The 21,503-nt window shown below is 43.1% G+C and overlaps 1 protein-coding gene across 1 annotated transcript; it reads right to left on the bottom strand.

Moving 5' to 3' along the window:
* Positions 1-4,071: 4,071 nt before the first annotated feature.
* Positions 4,072-21,420, bottom strand: LOC146175907 (zinc transporter 6-like). Its single transcript, XM_084582274.1, has 13 exons — positions 20,743-21,420; positions 20,427-20,513; positions 19,783-19,867; positions 19,625-19,667; positions 19,260-19,325; positions 17,278-17,358; positions 14,677-14,712; positions 11,020-11,163; positions 9,856-9,975; positions 8,802-8,904; positions 8,268-8,384; positions 6,865-6,969; positions 4,072-5,112 (listed from the first exon to the last, which is right to left on the bottom strand). Exons 1-13 carry the CDS (start codon positions 20,809-20,811, stop codon positions 4,978-4,980), a joined length of 1,191 nt encoding a protein of 396 aa, XP_084438400.1. The 5' UTR covers positions 20,812-21,420; the 3' UTR covers positions 4,072-4,977.
* Positions 21,421-21,503: the final 83 nt, after the last annotated feature.

Raw genomic sequence — 21,503 nt, 5'->3', positions numbered from 1 at the left:
TTGTCGCCGCTGCGAAATCGTGGCGCTGTGACCCAGCCCGCAGTCCACGGGCGAAATGACCCCATGCATGCGAAGCACATTTGATCTGGGGTGGCGCTCTTGGTGCGCAACAAACTGGGAAAAAAAATGAGTTCGGCAAGGCCGGTGGCCACAAGCCTACACATGCTTTATGCATTCACTCATTTGTGATATTCGAAAGTTGTTGAGAATGTCTTAAATCAGAGTGCCCGATGGTAATTTGTGCCATCGCAGTATACTGGAGGTCACAGTAGGTCATAGGTGCGATGGCCCTGAGTCATCCTTACAGCTCTGGTTATGCATTTGCATCTTTAAAGTACAGCTAAATTATTTGGAACAGAGTTCGCCATCACTCGGGAATTGGTGAAAGGAAACTAACGCCGGGAATCTTTCAGGCCGGGACTTACAGAATGGGGTGCCGCAGTAAACCATAGCACAGCAGTCACATACAAGGTAAAAGAAGGGTTCCGACACCAGGCAGGTAACTCATTCCAGGAGCAGAGGCGTCACTTGCATAGGCGTGTGCACATCATTCAGGGATGCGTATATCACAGCAAAGGAAATAAAGTTGAAATGTATGGCAGAAAAAGTATGTCAGAACAAAAGAAATGCTGAGGCATGCTGCGGTCGAGAAGGTCGACCGCTGTCAGGTCAGCTGCGTTACAAACTAGCCACAGGGTTTAGCAACATAGGTGGCAGGTAAACGTGTCGGGATGCAGTGTATGAGGACCGCGATGAACGCTGTCTGTTACCATGAGGCGATGAACATGCCTCAGAACAGGAACACGGTTTAAAGTGAATGTGCTGGTCGTAGCGCACTAAAGGTGCGATAACAGCAAAATTTTTCAATTTGCGCTAACAGAACTTCCAACAAGTCAACAACCAGTCACTTGTCGAAAGACACGTGAAAGTGCCCGAACGCATGGCACATGTATGGAAGCAGACAGAGACATGTCCAGAAGCGAAAAAATGCTGTTGCTTTGACATCCTGCGATATAGTGAATGCAGGCGAATTAGGTACTCCTTCTCGCCTGACCACTAATTGTAACAGGTTGGCAGAATTCGATGTATCACAGCAAGCAATGGATGCGACGAAAACAGCATGCAACATGCTCACTCCGCTTCTGATAGTGAACAGACCCGAGAGCCCAAAAGTGCTTATGTGATAAGCTCTGCACTTCTGTAGCCTTGCCATAACAATTTTGACGAATGCTCTTAGCTATCGTACGGCTCGAGTTGTTCACATCAGGTAATGACACAAGCACACTATTTTTAGTTTTTTCTGAGATCGCTTTGATTCCTCTCTCTAGCCTTTACTGTAGGCCCTTCTATTCACTAGCCTTGAAGATCAAGGCATTGGCTATGAAACTACAGAAAGTAGACATCTATGTTGCACGATGCATTCATTGTCGTGTTTACCAAAATGTATAGGGCACACACAGAAGACTACGTTTTTGGACATAAACAGCTTTGGCCCCATCCGCTGAAGCTTTGGGGTGGCCACTCATGAAGACACATGCTTGAGTTAACCGCAGAACTACTTATTTCTGCCGCTAGGCCTGGGTGGGCTACACCTTTACGCTGACTACCCTCGCCAAAAACTGCTGCAGCGGCCCCAGGTTGCGCAGTGGATGAAACCCTTCTCCAATTCAATTTGCCTGTGTGTGCCGCTTATTGTAGACTGGGCTCACAAGGGCATCATAGAGCTCGCTTCTGTTATGGAGCCTCTTTCCAAGGCCTTCTTTGACTATAGTGCCCAATACAATAACTTCTAAAACTCAGCTTCGACACTCCGCTCTTGAACCTTGCGGTCTTCAGCGGTGTTCAACTCTTCTTGGGTGCTGCTTCATCGAAGCGTACGGCAAAACTGAGCTTACCTAGGATGAACTAAAGTACAGCAGTATTGTATCATGTCCACACAGTGTTCCCTAAAGTGGTTCATGTTTGCCATATTGCACACTACCTTTGCCCTAGGGTTGGTGTCGTCTATGCGAGGGGGCACTTCATTTGCATTGCGTGATGCGACATCATGGTTAGCGAGTATATAATGTGTAACCTATGTCTACGCATAACAGGTTTGACCATGATTAAACCATGCCCTTTTTTTATTTTTACAGCAGAACATAATGCATGCCTGGAAGGGCTAACGTCTCAATTTTTTTACTGCCTTCATCATTACTACTTTTCTGACTCTATGCATTATGAAAATAAAATATAGATATATAAACAGGCTCTGGCCTGAAGAACGAGAAGACAGTTGTTAAACATTAGCTAAAGCTTATAAGCCCTACAGACTTGAGAGGGTTTATAGAGTTTGTTATTTGCAGCACTCTCTTTCATATTGTTAATTGCATAATTAAGATCGGTACCTTCCCAGAAGAATTGAAATGCAGAAAATAAAACCAATCTTGTAAAAAAAGGCGACAAAACTATCATGCATATGCACGCTTTCCTTCTTCAGTAAAATTAAAGAAAAATTGATTCAGACTGATTTAACTTATTAATTCAATGTTATTTCTTCAAGCCAGTTTGGCTTTTGCACACTGAACTAGTTCCTATTACACTAACCAGTGCGGGTAAATTTTCTGGTATTGTTTTTGATGATAAAGCAAAAAATTTTTAACAGGATTAACCATATAATTGCATTTAACAAATGACAGGCACAACTGGTCTGCCTTGATAAAGAATTAAGAGTTATCATGTATAGGCACCAGTTAGCTTGACTATCTGGTGGAGATAATTCTGAATTAAGAGCTCTAACATGGGCTTACCACAAAACTCAATTCTTATATGGTCTCATACCATCTGTAACAAATAATCTAAATGTGTCATTTTGTTCCACTGTATATTATATTTTGATGATACCATGATACACGACCAATAACAGCATAACTGCCGCTGCACCTAACCTAACGACTCTGGGACGCCACTGTGGAGGGCTCCGGAAATTTTAACTACGACCACATGGGGTTCATTAATGTGTTAAGCTGATCTACTGTCCAGATGTTACCGGTAAATGTTAAACATCAATCCTTACAGAACGAGGTTGGTATTGTTAAATTCCTCCCAAGAGCATCACCATGCACATTCATTTTATCTACATAAGCCGCCATTTCATCCCAGTTAGTGAACCATTATCATTCTTACGAGCAGAATTAGATCACCATCTAAAATCTCATTTGCAATTTGCATTAGCTCCAAACTAGTTCCAGAATTCTAATCAGAACTTGTTCACACGTTAGTCAACCAGCGCTAACTGCATTTCGTATCTCATTCATACTACCACATAGTGTATACCATACTGGGGTGACACAGAACTTATCTGACTTCATTACAGGTAGTTCAAAATCAAGCTGTTTAAATTCTGATGTACAATCCTTTTGATATAAATGATCCATCAATATTTACTCCATTCACTCCAAATCCTTTTTATACTAGAACTCTTCCGACAATATTGGTACCACCATACGAAAGCTAACTGATAGACATCTAATTTCCTTTTAGAGCCACAGCTTACGAACATTAAGGAACATCAAGATTTGCAACTAACAAAAATCTATTTCTGCCTGAAATAGGCACCAACAATAGGAAGAAAACCTTTCATTATCATCATTGACATTTTGAAACACTCAGAAGCAGTGGAAACTACCATATCACTATATAGTACATTAATATAAAATTGACCTATAACCCTAATGTATGGCCAAGATTACTATACTAATTTTAAACTTATAAATTCAAATTGACACGTATTTAATCTGTTCCAAACCAAATATCTTAGGCCATGTTTTATTACCTTTTGTTTCGTTATCTAACTCCCGAATATATTATGCCACGTCTGTGCAAGCTTTTCAACCTTATTTTATACATTTTGTTTTTCGTACAAACTATTGCAGTACTAACTATTACGCAGCCAGTGCAGAAAATAGCATAAATTTACACAGAGCAACATTACAGCTGTCATGTTTATATACGTGCTACCTTTTGCTTACTATAGAGGAAGTCAGCCTACAGGCATTGACTGAAGTTAGCGTAGGCAATTAAAAAAGAAACTACAGGACCTCCACCTGTATATTTAGTAAAAATAGAACCAGATTCTGAATCTGAAGAACGTCACATGCGGAAAGTGCACGTACACTACCGTTCCAAAACTGCATCATACCTGCCCCATATGCACAAGAAAACGAAAGCATGCTCCAATACATTGCAGAAGACTATAGAGGACTAGAGATTAAAATTCCGAACTCAAAAATGGGAGCAAGGTTCATAGGAAGTCACCAAAGCACTTACTTGCGTGAACATACCACTGGGACACTACGGACGGTTTATGAGGTTCCTAAGAAATTCATCACTGCTATGACCACTCAGCCTTGTGTATGTAAGCGGCTTTCACAAGAAACACTCATTCCACACTGAACAGCTACCAAAAAAGAAGGTTAACAGAAGGTCATTACCGACAGCGTCAACAGTAATATGCCAGCCCAAAAATTTGCCAGAAATGCCTAGCACAGCTATGGTAAGATACTAAGGCTTAAAATGACATAAAATACGAAAATGCAAGTCCCTCTAAAATGAAAGTAAAAGACAAGGCCACATTGTCCCACAACAAAATGCTTATTCGTTTAATACCAAAATCTGACAACGATGCACGTGAGTCAATGATGTCAGAATAAAAAGCACATACCAGTAGCAAAGCCATGAACTTTTCACAAACCCTGATAGTACTTCAATAACGGTGAAATATGTTATGGTTAAAAACAAACTGAACCCATAAACATACGGTAACCCACAGTGGCTGCAGTGTTTCACGCAACCAAACAGAGAATGCACCACAGAGAACTGGTCGTCTGTGGCAGAAATCGCGTACCTTAATATCACAGAGATTGCACAAGCACTCGCAGTTCGCGTGCAGACTAGCCGCGAGCTGAGTCGCGATTTTCAAGTGCAGACGCTTGGATGTCACGCTTTTGCCAGACCACTGAGGTGTAGGGCAGACTGGCTGCCGTAGGACTCTCTCCTCTCCTGGCTTGGCGACTGGTCCCGCGCTGGGTGGAATGGAGCTGCTCGGCTCCAGGCCCACTCGTCCTTGAACACCTGGTTAAGAAACTGAGGCTCAGTGTACATACCAAATTAAACCGATTTTTCCAAGAGATTCTCTGAGCCACCACTGCTGCTGTGGATGCCAGTAGGGCGCTAAAAACTTCAGTGAACTCCCAACCATAGCTAGAAACATTCCGTTCTCATTAACAAACTCCTAAATTTACCTTTTCCCTTTTTTTTTATGTTTATGTGTGGCACGTGCACAGTAAAGTTTCAGCGAAAGTCGCACTGTGCTTACTGATGGGAGAGATTTCCCAAAACACTAAGAATGAGAGTCAGCCAATGAGGATTACTGCTAGAAATTATGCCACTGCAGAAATTGTGCACGCAAGCAGTAAGCACCTTAACAAGGTAGTTTCCATCCATCACAAACCATGGTTGTGTCTACGCCTGAAGGAGACCATAAGGCATGATCACCCGTGACATTTATTAAAGCTGAATCTTATACAGCTGGCTGACTAGCTGCAATACACTTACAAGCAATACACTTACAAAGATGGGCTTTTAACATGCCAGCATTAATACAAATGCGAACATGCCGTTATGTGCCCGTATGATCGTGCCTGCAACAAAGTGACAACATGCTCAATACAGGCATGCTCTTTTTTGTCAGCCATGTTTTGTGTGGTGTCATGTGAGTGATGATGCTTCCTTCTTCATTATTAAATGCCTACACCATTAAATGTATTACTTGTTAAACACAGCTCCCTCAGCACCTAGTAAATGTGTAATATAAGGTCCTTGAACATCCGTGCTATGTGCTAAGTCTGCAATAACTGCCACATACTATTCCCCCATGGCAAGAAGTAGTCCACCGTTAAATCTTTTCTTGGTTCCTAAGCAAATTGCTAACAATCACACCGAATTATAAGCTCTAGAATTTTGATGCCTCTGACTTACTTGGTATAGCCAACTACTGAAATTTATATCGCTTATTGCTTTGCAAAGTAATACACACACTACGTACCATGGCCCAGAGTCGAGAGCTGCTGCTTTTTTAAGTTGTATCCTACTACAGTTATGAAGCTAGGATCCTGAAAAATGGTGACACAACTGTCCTTTAGTGGAGAACTAGATGTTCATTTAGGTGGCAAAGTGGAACAGTTTCTATGCGAGGACAAAATGAAACCAATAATCAGTTCTCATAATCCAGGTTCAGACAGAACAGAGGTTTAGTATGCAACTTTTGGTGCACTGAGTTCAGTTGCTCTGTGGCCACAAAAGATAAATTGCTGAACAATCCTGGAGCCGAAAGTCAATAAAAATATGACGCAAACCAAAAAAAATGGCTGAGGATTAACCCTGCTAAACCTGGTTAGGTGAAGTGAAAGTGTCGTTTCGTTTGGTTTTGCTTTGGTTAGGCTTAGATTTAGAACATGGGCAGACATCGTTCTGCAGCAATTAAACTGCCGAAACGCCTTCAACTACAATGGGAACATGAGATGCTGTATCTGCCATCAAAAGTCAAAGGTCAAGCGGTGGTGCACCATAGGAGGTACCATGGTTAAGCTATATAGCCACAGTGTGACCTCTGGCTTGTTGAAGGTCAAGTGGCCAGCCAGGTTGACCTTGGCTGATACATGGGATAGTGAAGCTTTCACTTCAAAAAATTAACAGGATTACCCTTCAAGTCGCTTCAGTCAATGGGAATTCTGAACATCAGGACAAAATTAACTTTACGGCTGGCTGCAGAATCAGCTGTTCAGCTTATTTGAACCTTTTGGTAACAATACAAGAAGTACCAACCTGTACAGTAAGCTCGGAAACAAGACCTGACAGCCGGTCGACGATGTGAGCTAGAACCAGCTGTTCATTGGCGTCCCTCCGAACACGAACATGAACTGAACCAGCCTGCAAGAAGAAAGGCAATGCTCCAGCACCAAGACTGTACCTAAATAGAAATCTGAAGTATACTCACACTTTCTGGACAACACAATCGTTCATCACTGGAGAAAAATAACTCTCATATCACTAGGAAGGACACGAAAGGATATGAACAGCTTGTGTCAACTAGTTCACAAAATGCTGACCAGCACAATGACATCATGCATAACACTGTAACGAATGTATTCCATGTTGTGGGAGGGTTAGAAGGACACCATGCATGACACTACTATGATAAGCAAAACTGGCGTACAGTGCATCGTGTGTGAAGGCAACCTAGCTGACCGAAGGTCTGTGGCGTCTCTCGCGTGGGCTGCTACACTGCTCAAAGTGACGCAGAAATCTACTGTACCCAATTTAAGCTAATTTATTACTATTATAGTGTACCACTAATGTATTTTAGACCGATTGGCAATGGCTTTTCCCATCACAATGTCCACAGCAGCTCTGATACAAACCTGCCCCTCCCCTTCCGACAACTGGAGTAAGGTGGTTGTCAGAGCACGAGTGCATGCAAGTGCTCTTCATGGTCTGGTGCAACCGCGGCCAGTATGCTGGCAGCACAGGAAGCGCGTCACTGCAGAACCTCAGCCACCAGCGCGGGTGTATCGTATTCATGCTTCTGGATTGCGAGAGGCTCACATTTTATACACTTAATTGCTGATATATTGAACTATTTCATGACCTCCTTTAAAGTTCAATACATCTGAGATCAACTGTATCGCATTGGCATTCAGCAATACAATGTTATCTGTCAGTAACGTAACGGCACTCTCTACACATGGCCCTGTTATGAGACAGAGTTTTGGCACCTTTCATTTAGCTCACGAATATTAGCTTCAGCAAACATTGAAGGAGCTGCGCTGCCCGCCGGACTGAAGAATGCAGCAAAGGTACCATATGCCTCCAGACGGACAATGTGCACCCTGCCCACAAAAGGAGGTACTATCCTGTTTATTTTGCCAGTCTGTGTTTGTAAACAGATGCATGGTGCAATCATGAGGTAAGGTGTATGAGGGAGAGTGAAAAACAACAGCATCAGTCTGGACAAACTAAAGGTGGCTTTTATAGTAATACTCATAATTTTGATGCGAATAACACCAGCTCAAATAAACCAATTCTAAAAAACTGCCACTGCATTCTGGCTCAGGAACAAAGCGCACCTCAGCAATAAATGTCAATAGCCACCACAGGTCGGTTAGATACAGATGGGAAGTGGAGATACGCATGGGCCCTGTGCATAAAAAAAAAAAGAAAACACTTACCAAAGTGCCAAAGGACAGAGTCCAGAAAAGTTCATGGCGAAACTCCAGCACACCATCCAAGGTAGATGCCTCCCGAAGACACTTGTCCAGCTGGCCAAGCAAGTGTCCAGGGGTGGTCTGCAGAACAACAGAGTGATAGAGCAGGAGCTGCCACTCATGCACTTCATGGTGCAACATTTTGACTCCATGCAAAAGCAGGAGCCGCCAACGAATGAAATGCACCACCGCATTCTAAGCAACAGTAGTATATCAGATACACACGTGTTGGAAACCAATGTCTCGGGCATTACCAAACCTGATTAGAAAGCTGCGGTAAGTGGAACAACAGGCACAATAAGAAGAAAAATGCGGCTTATGCAAGTAGCTGCAAACACAAAATTAAACCGGTACTAACGATACGCTTAGGACCAATGATTCGAGAAAGCAGTGTAGTGTATTATAAAATATCTCTAAGCGATTTTTCACCACGCTGCCACAGTGCTAACACTGGGCGTTCTATTTTTCTTCAAAACAAAAAAAGAAAATGCTGCTTACCTGCAGTAGAACAAAGGCACAGTGGATGCTCACAGGCAACATTGTTGCACAGCACATGATGGCCAGCAGGACGGCCGTCACAGTGTCGGCCTGAGCCCAGTCACTGCACAACAGTGTCACAAAACACGAACATACTTCAAGAAAAGCAACCAGCGAAAATATTGCTCATGCACAGTGTACCCTTTCCTAGCCTGTTCTTAGCTTCATTCATAACTTCCAAACATAAATAAGGTGAACGAAGGTACCAATAAGCCAACAGTTGAATGATTACGAATATTACTATTTTCAAGCCTTTCCGTTGCTATAAAAACACATGTGCCACTGAGCCAAAGGGTGGAGTATTGGACAAACTCTGACATCAGTAACATGATTCAGACTGCCGGGTAGCTAAAAGGCTGCAGAAGACAAACAAGCAGTATATGTGGATAAGAAAGCATCTGCGATCTTGACAACCAGTACTACACAAAAAAAAATTACGAAGGATACTTAAGCTCCGCCTTTAAGGGTATGATGCAATAGCGTAGGCGACCAGCCCACATATAAAGCCCCGCTTTAACCAAGCCGTACGAATGTACCACTCTCCCTCGTGAAAGGAAAGGCCCGACTTGGTAGCTGCTGTCAAGCACCACAATAGGCAACCCCAAGTCCAATCAGTGCGTGGCCCTGTCAGCAGCCAGCTACCGCCTACCAGAGCCATGCTCGTGATTATTCCCTCACGACGCCAACGCTAGTGGACAGCTGCCAACACCGGATTTTCGGTGAATTCTATCATTTTAAGATAGCAATGCAATCCAATTTGGGCAACACCACAGTGCCAAAATGCTTCTTCCAGCAGTCTCATCCATTAAAGAAGGAATAACGCAGGTCTTATTGCAAACCCAAAATGTTTCTTACATGGCTCCATGACCATGGCTTCGAGAGAGCACTCACACTGATGAATGCAATCATCTCAGCTCTATGCTCATTGTTGGCAGGCATATCGTAGCTCCGCAGTTTACCAGAAATTCCCCTCTAAGATGCACTGTACTGTGCTTGGCCAAAAGGGGGCACTCACTAGGACAGCATCAGGGTGTGGCACAGGAGCAGCAGGCAGGCCTCGGCCCACCCCAGCAGGAGGATGGGATTGAGGCGCGGGAGCAGCAGGCCAGACAGCCCAGGCACCACACTGCACACGCTGCAAAGACAGCATACGTCTATAAAGATATATCCATCGGGGCCTTTACACACGACGGTCAATTTGATAAGCAGCACCCCCCCCCCCCCATCCCCCCCCCCCCCCACCTCCAGCAGTACAGAAGTAATGCCCAAGGCTAAATTTCTGCAAAAGACGCAAAGTGCACTGTGACCAAACTACCATGTTCCAGAGCTCACACCTCTACACTGCAGTGAGTTGCATGCTCTGCCGGATAAAATCTGTGACATGTACATCCATTTTGGAGGCATGGCATTGGCAAAAAGAAGAGACAATTCGTTAAGGTGTCACTTCATATGCCCATTATCATTTACCTCTGGCAACAGTTGCCAGATTCGCTTCTGGCTGGGCTGAGCAAGAAAGACTCTGTTGGAAGCTGCCACTCAGCCCCGGCTCCTTTTCAGGAGAGTGCTTCAGAAATACAATATGCAAATACACCATCCCTTCTATTTGCTGCTTCCAAGGGTTGTTGATGAATTAACCCCTTTGCAGCCTTTAAAACTTGCATCCAGTGCACAAAATCTCCAGTCATGGACTTGTTGCCACCCTGCACAGTCATGCTTTTCCCGTATACAGCAAACAAGCTACTCGTTGAATACTTAAACATGGAGAAATTTGACCTCAACTTCTGACTGATTCAAGCTGACACTTTTCCCAATCCTGCTGACAGCAAGCTTTTATTTTTTTTTTTAGAACCGCTCCCTTGAATTTGAAATCCATAACATCCAATTTTTCAACCCTTTCAAAATTCAATCGCCATGAGGCAACTACACGAGCACTGAAAGAGCATGCTTTGTTTTCTACAGCATAAGGTTACCTGCCATTGTACTGGTTAGGGTATGGCTCGACCACCTGGTGTTCTCTGCACCCTGAGGGCACAGTAGTCAAGCACCCTAACCTCCGCACCACTGCGGTGAGTTAACCAGTTCAACAAGGGTTATTAGATTCATAAATTGTACTTCGGGTGCTTCAGCGGTGAGCACTGCGCCCTCACCTGTGGCTCGGCCCTCACCTCTCGGCCCTCACCTGTGGCTGATGTCAGACAGGTGCTCCTGTAGCCAGCTGGAGCTGGATGCCTGGAGGACACTGCTCAGGGAGGGCTGCTTGACGGTCAGCTGCACGAGCAGGTGCCAGCAGAGGCCCACCACCATGCCTGGGAGCAGGCGACCACTGAAGGGGGGCCCACTCAGTGGTTAATCCTTTCACAAGAGGCGGGTGAACGCTTACTTGAACAATTTAATACTTGGTGATTTCAGACATGTTTGTGAATAGACTCCTGGCGGTATATAATTACTACACACAAAGTTAAATATCCCCGTGAATAATTGCATCAGCAATTTAATAAAAGATACCTCCTAGAATCCATGAGTGACTAAATAATCATAGTGCAATCCAGATTAAATTTTCTGCTTGTCACACACACCTATAATTTCTCGTTAACACCTCTGACTGCCTTTTCATGAATAAATATTCAGCATATAGTAGAACCCCTTTATAGTAAAGTCACTGGAACCGGCAAAAATCTTTACTATACCAGGGTCTTTACTATATCAATGGTTGGTGATAACATGGTCCTGAAGTTGCCGTTCGGTTAATAAATGGCTACTTACTGAACACGTCTTGTTACTTAATGAAAAAAAACAACACTGAAATACCTTCCAGCTCTCTCTTATCATCTTTCGTCCCATTTTTTTCAGTTATAAGATTTTTTTGTTTTTACATTTTGTGAAAGTGCTTCTAAAGCATGAAGGCAACGTGGCTATGGATACAACTGAGTTTGATTTCATAAGAAAACCGATGCGTTTTAGTGAACATGGCATCATCTTCTGCTGTTTCTGTCTGTAAGAAGGCAATATAGATGAGAAATGCGCGCGGCAGTCAAATGCTGCAAAACCACGCATGCCGCGCCTCCAGTTCGTGCCACTGCTGCCTCGTGCTGCACAGTGCTGTGAATGTTAGGTCGCTTCTTCCCTTCCCTATTTTTCGCTGCACTTTGACTCTCCTTACTTTCTGAACGGATCAAGCTGCCTTCTTTCCATGCTTGTAGACAGCTTTACTTTTCTTTTTCTCCCATGCGCTGCATGCTTTCCCTCACGGCTCCAAGGCTTACGTAAAGTTGGCTTCTTCTACATACTACTAAGTCTAGTGGTAAAGCCATTTAAAAAAAAAAAAAATGTGCTGGTTCTTTTTTCTAAAAAAAAAGAAATTTTTCCGCGATTTTACGTAGCGCGCGTGCGGCGATTTTATTTCGTGGAAAGGCGTCACAGCGGCCAGACGCACTTAACTATAACAAATTTTTATCAAAAATGTCTTTACTATAATTGGGGGGGGAAATGTACAGTTGTCTATGAAAACTGAACTGGGACTTCAGTTTCACCTTACTATATCCGAGTTAACTATAGCAAAGTTTTACTGTTAGCACTACGTCCAAACCTAAAATCTTTCAGTTCTCTGTACACTTCTACAATTTGATGCTCGAAGCTTGCGAATACCTACTCGTATGTAGAGAATATAGCCCAATATTTTCCACAAAATATTGGCCGAAGGCACTTGTAATGACACCTCATTTATGACCAGGACGTTCAACTTTTTCTGCACAGGCGAGTAATCAATCAAAATTTTCTCCAGCCACGGTGCTACCATGACATTGCGTGACAAAGAGGTTAGACAAAATTAACAAAAACACTGCGAGGGGAGACACTTAAGCGCTACTTTTAAGGTAGCGCTTAAGTGCTGCTTGCTGCTCACCGAATTACTGATCTTTGAATCTGTGCCTTTATCACATACTCATTAGAATGTGGTGGTGAGCTAGCATGTTACATCCACAACCACCTGACATGGGTATGAAACCCTACTTTAATAATGCCACATGAACATGCCTGCGTGGTCTAGGAGCCACATGTCCGTGATTTCTCTCTTTTCTGGAGAACAAGCCCTCGAACAAAATCGCATTAATAAATGCATCAGCGGAGCTTTAGATACTCGCTTCAAGTGAGGGGCACTAATAAATGAGCTGCGTAACGCCCTGCTCATCAGGGTCTGAATAAAGCGCTGAAAATTTTAGGGGCAACGGCCGCCACCCCTTGCCTCCCGTTCGTGACGCCATTGCTCACCACTTGAGTTGATGAACGCCTATACTTTGAACTTCAAACTATGACAGTGAATACCACGATTGTGCTCCGGACATACAGTACTTCTTCTTTTTCATTAAATCCAGCTTCACTATTTCAAGGAAGCTTTTTCGGCAGAGAAGCTACTCACACGGCTACATAGCTTCAACTCACAGTTTGGGAGTAGACACTCCTAGCCCTTTCCATGCCCCACACCTTGACTAATGATGCATGTAAATGCCTATTGTAAATTTTTTTTACTCCTCCACGATTTTCCATGAAGCTAGAAAATTAAGGTTTAATTTTCCCCTTAAGTTGCCTTTTTTTTGTGTGGCAGCTTTGGAAAACAGCCGAACATAGAAGTTGCAAAATAAAGGTACTCAAATAAATAAATAAAAGTCCGCCAGCAAGTACTGCATATGCCCAGAAATTCGGCAAATCTCGTGATTCAGCTGTGTCCACTACAGTAGCACACGTTGACAGTCTAGGTGGCAGTGACTCTGAGAATGCTGCCTCATAATTTGAGTTTAATTCAGAGGATGACGCAGACCTAAGGAACCACCAGAATAACCATGGCAGCATTCCAGTCAGTTTATCATCTGGCCCCATTTTACTCGGCCGTTTTGAAGAGGACACCGACATCACTTACGTCATTTGTTTTATTGCCAAAGCTTCCCATTGTTTCACCCTGTGATATGCCTAACTATAGGGCTTAAAGCAATTGTTTTCCAACTGTGAACCTGCACCAATCTCCTTAAATGCAGAGGACATCTATTCCAGTAAGTCATTCATTAATTACAATGATGGTACATACTCAGCCAAAAAAAAAAAAAGTGAGGTAATGTTACCGACACTGGCCTACGATGAAATACAAACTAGGAGGCCTAGCATGCTCAGGCAGGCACAGCAGCCCTCATTTTTACCGCATCCTGTGTAAACCCACTTATTGCTGACAAACATGTCCCGCAAACTTTTGACTCCCACTTGCACTGCCAACGCCCTCTTGGTGTCCTATGCTCAAGAGCTGCGTGCTACAGCTGTGAAACTGATGCTCGTTGAGCACTCCTAATAAAAATAGCACGCAGTAAAAAGGAAAGTGCCACAGAAGATCATGCACTTCACTAGAAACTAGCTGCTGTATCACTACATACAGTAAAACCTCGTTACAAGAGACATTCAAGGAACCCCAAAAAGATGTCTCTTGTAACCAAACATTCTTAGCAACTCGTGTGCGTGGCGGTTTAGATTCGGTTAACTAAATTCTGTTCCATATCAGTGTCCTGACATATTGCAGCAAAACAGGGCACTGATATGGAACAGAATTTAGTTAAGAAAATCTAAACTGCCGCACATACGAGTTGGTACCAGTCAGCTGCGTTGCATGAGTGTACCTGGGTTGTGTCTCTTATAAATAGTGAAGAATTTACTCTAGGGACCTGAAAAAGCTGTCCTTAGTAACAGAGTGTCTCTTGTAATCATGCCTCTTGTAACAAGATTTTACTGAATTCGTTAAAAGGCACGAAAGCAACTACTGCTCAAGACAGCACAGTAAGCATAATGCAGATGTCCTTACGTATGAACAGTAGATGGTTCCAATAGCCTCTCAATGCTGAAAAACAAGATGGAATTCAATTAAATTCAATTCAGTAACTCCCCCAAAAACATTTACAGTCAGTTTACTGGGCTAAAGACAGACGTGGTATAGTATGCAGGGTTCAGCATTGCAACACTGAACTTGGCTTATGAGAAGACTTACAGTCGAAAGTTCCAAATGAACATGTACCATTTGGCGTCCTTTCTCATTAACTAAACCATACAGAGCACACGCGGTTTCACATTCTGCTTTCGACCTCAGGTCCAACAACCTAATGCCAAGCCATTGAGCTGCAAGTTCACGAGGCTAAAGGCTTCTCATCACAATTGGTTCGACCTGGTTTATAGGATTTACTGTCTTAAAGTAACTCAAATTATGAGGAATGCTGTAATGAAGGGCTGCAGATAATTCCAACCATGTTTAACCACCTTTGACCACCTTTAAACTGCCCTAACACTGCAGAGTATATGGGTGCCTTACTGTTCGCCTCCATAGAAAAGTGGCCGCTGCGGCCAGAATTTGATCCCACGTCGCGTTCGTCAGTCGAGCGTTCTAACCGCTGAGCTACTCGACTGACGTTAATTTTTTTTGTTTTTTGTCATGTTGACCAGAGCGGTAAACTATTTTCAGAGTGATTTTAGCAGCAAAACAATTAAAAGAGGAAACGTGTCAAGAAGGACAGCGAGAAACCTGTCTGGAATAGCTATCCTTCTTTTTTTAGCTTCACAGTCAATGCAAGCAGCCTTAAAAGAGGGAACGTGGCGTCGATTCTGTCACCAGTACCTGTTCTGGCAGCAGAGTCCAAGGCCACGTAGGCCACCAACACTTCTACGCGCGACGCTAAATGCTTTAATGACACAGGTATTTTGGTCAATCGAGTTGTGTTGAGAACTTCTGTTTTTTTGCCACTTGGCCCTGTGAAACCAGTGTGCCCTCAATACTGCTAAGCACACCCAGCACAATGCCAAACGGTTTTACCCTGCAACTGTGCTGTGAAGACAGAAACTGAAACTGCACACAGAACCAGAGAAACAAAGCAACCTTGTAAACAGACCTTGCGCAGTGAGGAGGTTGAAGACCGGGGAAAGAAGAGCGGATTGCTATGGTCAAACTAGATGCCGAAAATGAGAAACTATACCCTACTAACCCTAACTGAGGCAGGACAAGTTCTGCACACTTTCTGCAGAGCTCGACGACAGAATGGATCATGCACAGTGATTTCGATTCGCTGTGTCATGTTGGCACAGAAGCGCTGGGCACCATTAGAAATTCAAATACTCTGCTTAAAATGGCCAGTGGGGGTTCTTTGGAGGTTCATAACATATCCTCATGCCGGAAAACTTTACGTCATAAGAATAAGATGTCAAATATATGGGTCTCTCATAGCCTGAACCGCTTTGGGACGTTGAATATCTATAAACCAAAACCATCAAATATATGAAGTTCTAAGGGAGCTCTCAAGAGGAATGGTTATTCCTTCGTAACACCACATCCACCATTTCTTTACAAACATTTTCCTTATGACTAGGGTTGACTGCAATAGCCCATTTGCATACGATATTCGTATAATGGTTCATGCTACACAGTGCTGCAACTGACAACAGGCCTTTTGTAGCAGCTGGATATGCGACTGAAGCAGTAATTTCAGGCTTTGTAGGAAGAGAAATTGCACTTCGCAGAAGGCATTCTTACTTTTGCAGCAGAGAAATTTGTTTCAAAACTAAATTTTGCCTCTGGAGCAGATTACGAAGAGCGGCTGGAGCAAAATTTCAATACTAGAACTAGCATATTTAGATTTTCAGGATGACAGCAGCAAAACAAAAAATCATCCACTCTATAAGCTTCATTCTTGCAGCATTCTGAAAATCATATGAGTGAAAAATAAACAAATATATGAAGAAGGCCTGCAAAAAATGCTAGATTCATAGTCTCGGCCAACAAATCCCTAAACAGCATTTCTTGTATTTCTTGAATCATTCTGAAGGGGTTCGAAGTGGCGCATCGTTGGAAAAGTTCAACGAGAGGGCTTGAGAATGATAAGTGGAAGTTGAGACGCAAATGCAAGCAGCACCATCCTTTATACATTCCTTTGCAATGCTAGGAGAGCCGCACAAGCAAGCGAATTCCACAATGGTGCCCGTTCTCATTATTCATTAGTATGTCGTGGCCTACAGCCTGTGCTAACATGTGCCCATCCCGTCAGTGTGCGCGGTTTAGAAAAGCCACAATTTTTAACTGCTAGTCTGGTGAGAAGGGACATTTGTGTATACATTTAAACAGGACTTCAAGCGTAAACACGTGAATCCACGTCAAACTCCGGTCCTGAAAGGAGCATGCGACTAAGATTTAAAAGCTATGGAAGGCTCCAGTTTTGCTGTGGCCAAAGTTTCTCAATGACTTGCAGGTGCGCTACAAAGGAAAAAAAACTCTATTTTGCAGCATCACGTAGCAGAGTTTTTAAATCTGACACAGTTGGGCGCAAACGATGCATAAGGTTTACCACTACTGCACAGGCATGCTTTTCCGTTTTTCACACATCAAACATTCACCTCACAACAGACAAACAGCAAGTAGACTCACCTTTCCTTAAGGACCAAGAATGAGCCTAGTTGTGACAATATTGTGCTTGCCAAGATGGCCAGGACCTCCCATCTTCTATACCTGGATTATGAGAAAAAAGTAATGCTAGACCTTAAAACTAGATAAGCAACAGGTATTTGTGATACTGTCAAAAGGGTTAAAATCAAATGTGAAATTTGGCTCGCATGTTGTAGTTATCACAATCATTGTGCATTAATGGCATGTAGCCCTACAAGGCATGAAAGACTGAACAACAGCTAGCAGTATATGCTTCTTAATACCACACTCTAAATAGCTATTTGACATGTGGCCCAACATTCTATGCTGCAGTTTGTCTGAGGTTATTTTAGCTCCGAGACAAGATTAATTAAATTTCGATGCACACCGAAACCAATTTACTATGTGTTCCTTTACCGATGCCTGTCCATCTAACCTGAGCCTTACAAACTAAAATTCTTTAGACAACGTTCCACAGCTACAATTAGTACTAAGGAAACACACCACTACATAAACTTAATTAAGAGGCCCTCCTAAAGGTGGTGCTTGAAACACAGGAACTGAAAGACTGAATTAATCTCTTGGACCAAACATATCGGCTATATACCTGTAAACACTCTCTGAAAGATTCTTTTTCTTGCGTGAGTCGCTTAACCCCTTCACCGCTTTGTTATATCAACGAATTTCTTAACAAAACTGCTTATTTTTTTAGTGCTGATTTCGGTTATTATGTTGCCATACGTAAAAGACGTTTATGTGGTAGAAAAAAACGATATTAACAGGTCAGTGCTGCCATCTGTCGAGCAAAATGCCATCTAAGCCACAAACGAGCGCTGCTCGTTCGAAACGCTGAAGGGAAGAACCTATTCAGCGAGGACGAGCTATAGTCGTCCAAAACGGTTTGGGGACGGCTTTGCAAGGATGAGCGCAGCTCGTCCGAAACGGTTAAGGGGTTAAGTTAGCAATCCCTGGTGCGTGTCCCATTGCCTATAACACTATTATTAATCAGTCTTAAAAAATGCAGTAATGATCAGGTGCCTTTCTACAAAGAGAAATATTGCTTCGAAAGAATTTTAAAAAAGCCATCAGAGTGATACTATACAACACATATGGGAGGGCATAAGTCAGTAACCTTGTGGCTTACCTCTATTCCTATGAAATCTTGCACACGTCGCTTAAAGTCCTTCTTTCAGTTAATAAATAACAATTCAATGTTAACACCTCCAATATGCTAATTTATTCCTCGGGGTATCAAACCAGGAATTGCTCTTCTCTTTCCATTACACCAATAAACCCACGAGTTGTTCTAAATATTTTTTTCCCCCAAGGATCATCACTAAGTGGAATAACCTCACCAATGATGTTGAGAGCAGAAATCATTGAACTCGTCTGAACAACACCTGAATTGATACTTGCAAATGACCTAATGACCTTGCCGTGGTATTTCCTTGCTTTATACACTTCTGTTTTGTTTTGTAATTGCATGCTTTTATTTTCAATATAATGTTCTTACCTGCCATGATCACAACTGTATACAGGATCGCAGCATGATGAATATAAATAAAAAATTCCTCTTCTCTCAATATGGTTAACGTAAATGCTAAAATAATCAGCCCATTCAATGATGGTGCTAAGGTAAAGAAAGAGGTGGCAGATTCCACTCAAAAAACCTGCCAGTGCATCCCTTGGATCATGCAGATTACAGGACAACTACCCATTATGCCAGCCATAATATGAGTACCCCATTGGAAAGCGTGTGAGCCTGTCAATCCATTTGGCACATTTCACTGACTTTTTACGACAACGAACATTGCCCCATTTGTTTCGAAACTCCATTCAGAATATCCCAGTAGAACAACTGGTGAAAAATTCAAGACCATAACCTGCACTTGAAAAAGAATGCTGGCCAGTGATTACTCATTAGTAGAGGATCACAAAGAGAATGAATACTTATTTTGCAAGACACCCTTGAGAAAAATACTTACCCAAAGCTGTACGTTGGCCCAGGCTTTTGCTGCGACACCCACATGCCGAGGAGGCAGTTCCCAAGACTAAACAGGGGGAAAAGAGAGGGGGGAAATGTTTCTATTGAATTTAATGTACCAGATCCCACCTAACTCATCACCAATACAGAAGCAAGCGTGCAGTAATCAGCCCCTCTGCCCTATTTTACTTCGAGTGAATCCAGTAATCAGCCCCTCTGCCCTATTTTACTTCGAGTGAATCGGCTCGTGCATTTCCCGGATTGTGCCTCCTCGGTCACACTGACATTAAGCTTGCCAGTTGGCATACAAGTGCATGGGAAATAATCTAGCATGTTGTCGTCAGTCAAAACAAATATTGTTCTCACCAGAGTAGGTCAAAAAGTGTCAACTGAGTGAAGGCACCCAGTGCTGAAAAAAATGAAAGAAAAGTAACGGTTCAATGCATTAAGCAAAAAGATAGAAAGTACAGGGTTGAGTGAGACCACAGCAGAAAGAAAAATGAGGGCCCACAGGTACTGCTCACCTAAACTCCCAGAAGATCGACTCCAGTATGAGAGTACAGAGCTACAAATGATGTTCCCAACCATCAGCCAGACGACTTTTTTTGCCTACAAAGAAAACATGTCGCACTTTATATGTGCACTACATTCCCATATAGACAGTGTGCTGCCTTCATTTCCTTTCCGAGGACTGCTTTTACCATTCCATTATCTTTGCTATATGTGTGCGGATTATGCATACATCTAAGGAAATTTTACTCTAAAGCAGTGTGGAAAGCATACAATAAAAGCAAGGACAGCGATTCCACAATATAGTGTATTAGAGAAACTGCACCGAGTTTGGGTGCAATGATATCAAACGCCACCAATGAAAGTAATCTGATACATAAGCAGTGCTGCACAAAGTATGTGCAAAACCTCTACAAAAAAAAAAAAAAAAAAAAAAAAAAAAAAAAAAAAAAAAAAAACCTGCGGTCACTACGCAGCATGCTGACACACGCTCCGTATTTTGTTCGGACACTCAAGCTCGTCACATGTCGTAACGCGTAAATCGAAATACCATCCCACTGACGACAAAGCTCTAATCGAGTGCGAAAGAAACATCAGTTTTTGTGTACGGATGACAGGATTCTTCCCAAAGTAAACAAGGCGCTGGATATATACATACCGCCGGTTCTTTCATGACGGGTCGCAGTTCAGTGAGGAGAGAGCCAACCACGCCAAGGGCTGGCTTCCTGAACGGTTGAAATAAACCCTGCAACAGCAATTATCAGGGATTTCAGCACGAGCTTACTCAAGCGATCGCCTATTTTGAACAGAACTGCAGCTCAGCGCGATCGTTCGCACTAGCCGCGCACCTTTTACACCAAGTACGTGGCCTCTGCAAGCTTTCATTTCTGTCATCAAGAACGAAGTAACAACTCCTACTTCAACTATGAGCATAACGACAAAGCAAATAGCAGGGCAGTAATGTAGGGACTCACCGTAGAATGATCATCCCTGCAATTCATCGGGGCGACGCGTTGCCGCAGATCCGACAGCTCACTTTGCATTGTGACCGCCAGCTGTGCCGGTGCCCTCCCTCAATTTCAGGATCCAGGCAACTTCCGAGCTACGACTCTTCGCCTTTCACCGGGCTTTTTAAAGCGTCCGCCCGTGAGCAACAGTGCCGAGACGTCATGTCCAAGCTCTCAAGTTCGAAGTGCGTCCGCGATGCACAACAGCAGCACGTCGCGAAAGGCAACAGACCGTAAGTTGCAAGTTACCCCTGCACAGTTATCAACACATGTCTGCAGTACACACACACAGACGACACGGACTGCGCCATGTTGGTTATTTTCTTCGTAGAGTTATTTCTCTTAATACGTGTTATCTCTGAAGCAGAGAAACTACTGCTGCTTCCTAGCGGTTAAGTTGTACTCATGCTTCGCTCCGAAATGGGTAATGTAGCAAACAATCCCATATTATGCCCATGTAATCTAAATTATTCCTCGAGCTTTTCCACCACGGCACTTTTTTTTTTCCCTCCTCTCATTACCTCCATTGCTTGAAGTGAAGTTCATTTAGTTTTGTCACGACAATCTCTTTGCTTTTTTTTCTTCCTCTCATTGTACATTGCTGAAGTGAAGTTCATTTTGGCTCGTACAAACTGGTAGAAGCGTAGAAAGGCGAGAAGAATTGCTTTTTTTTCTTCCTCTCATTGTACATTGCTGAAGTGAAGTTCATTTTGGCTCGTACAAACTGG

The sequence above is a fragment of the Amblyomma maculatum genome, chromosome 10, assembly GCF_055883805.1.
Source record: "Amblyomma maculatum isolate TAMU_Amacu chromosome 10, ASM5588380v1, whole genome shotgun sequence".
Taxonomy (NCBI): Eukaryota; Metazoa; Arthropoda; class Arachnida; order Ixodida; family Ixodidae; genus Amblyomma; species Amblyomma maculatum.
This window is presented reverse-complemented; position numbering and strand designations above follow the sequence as displayed.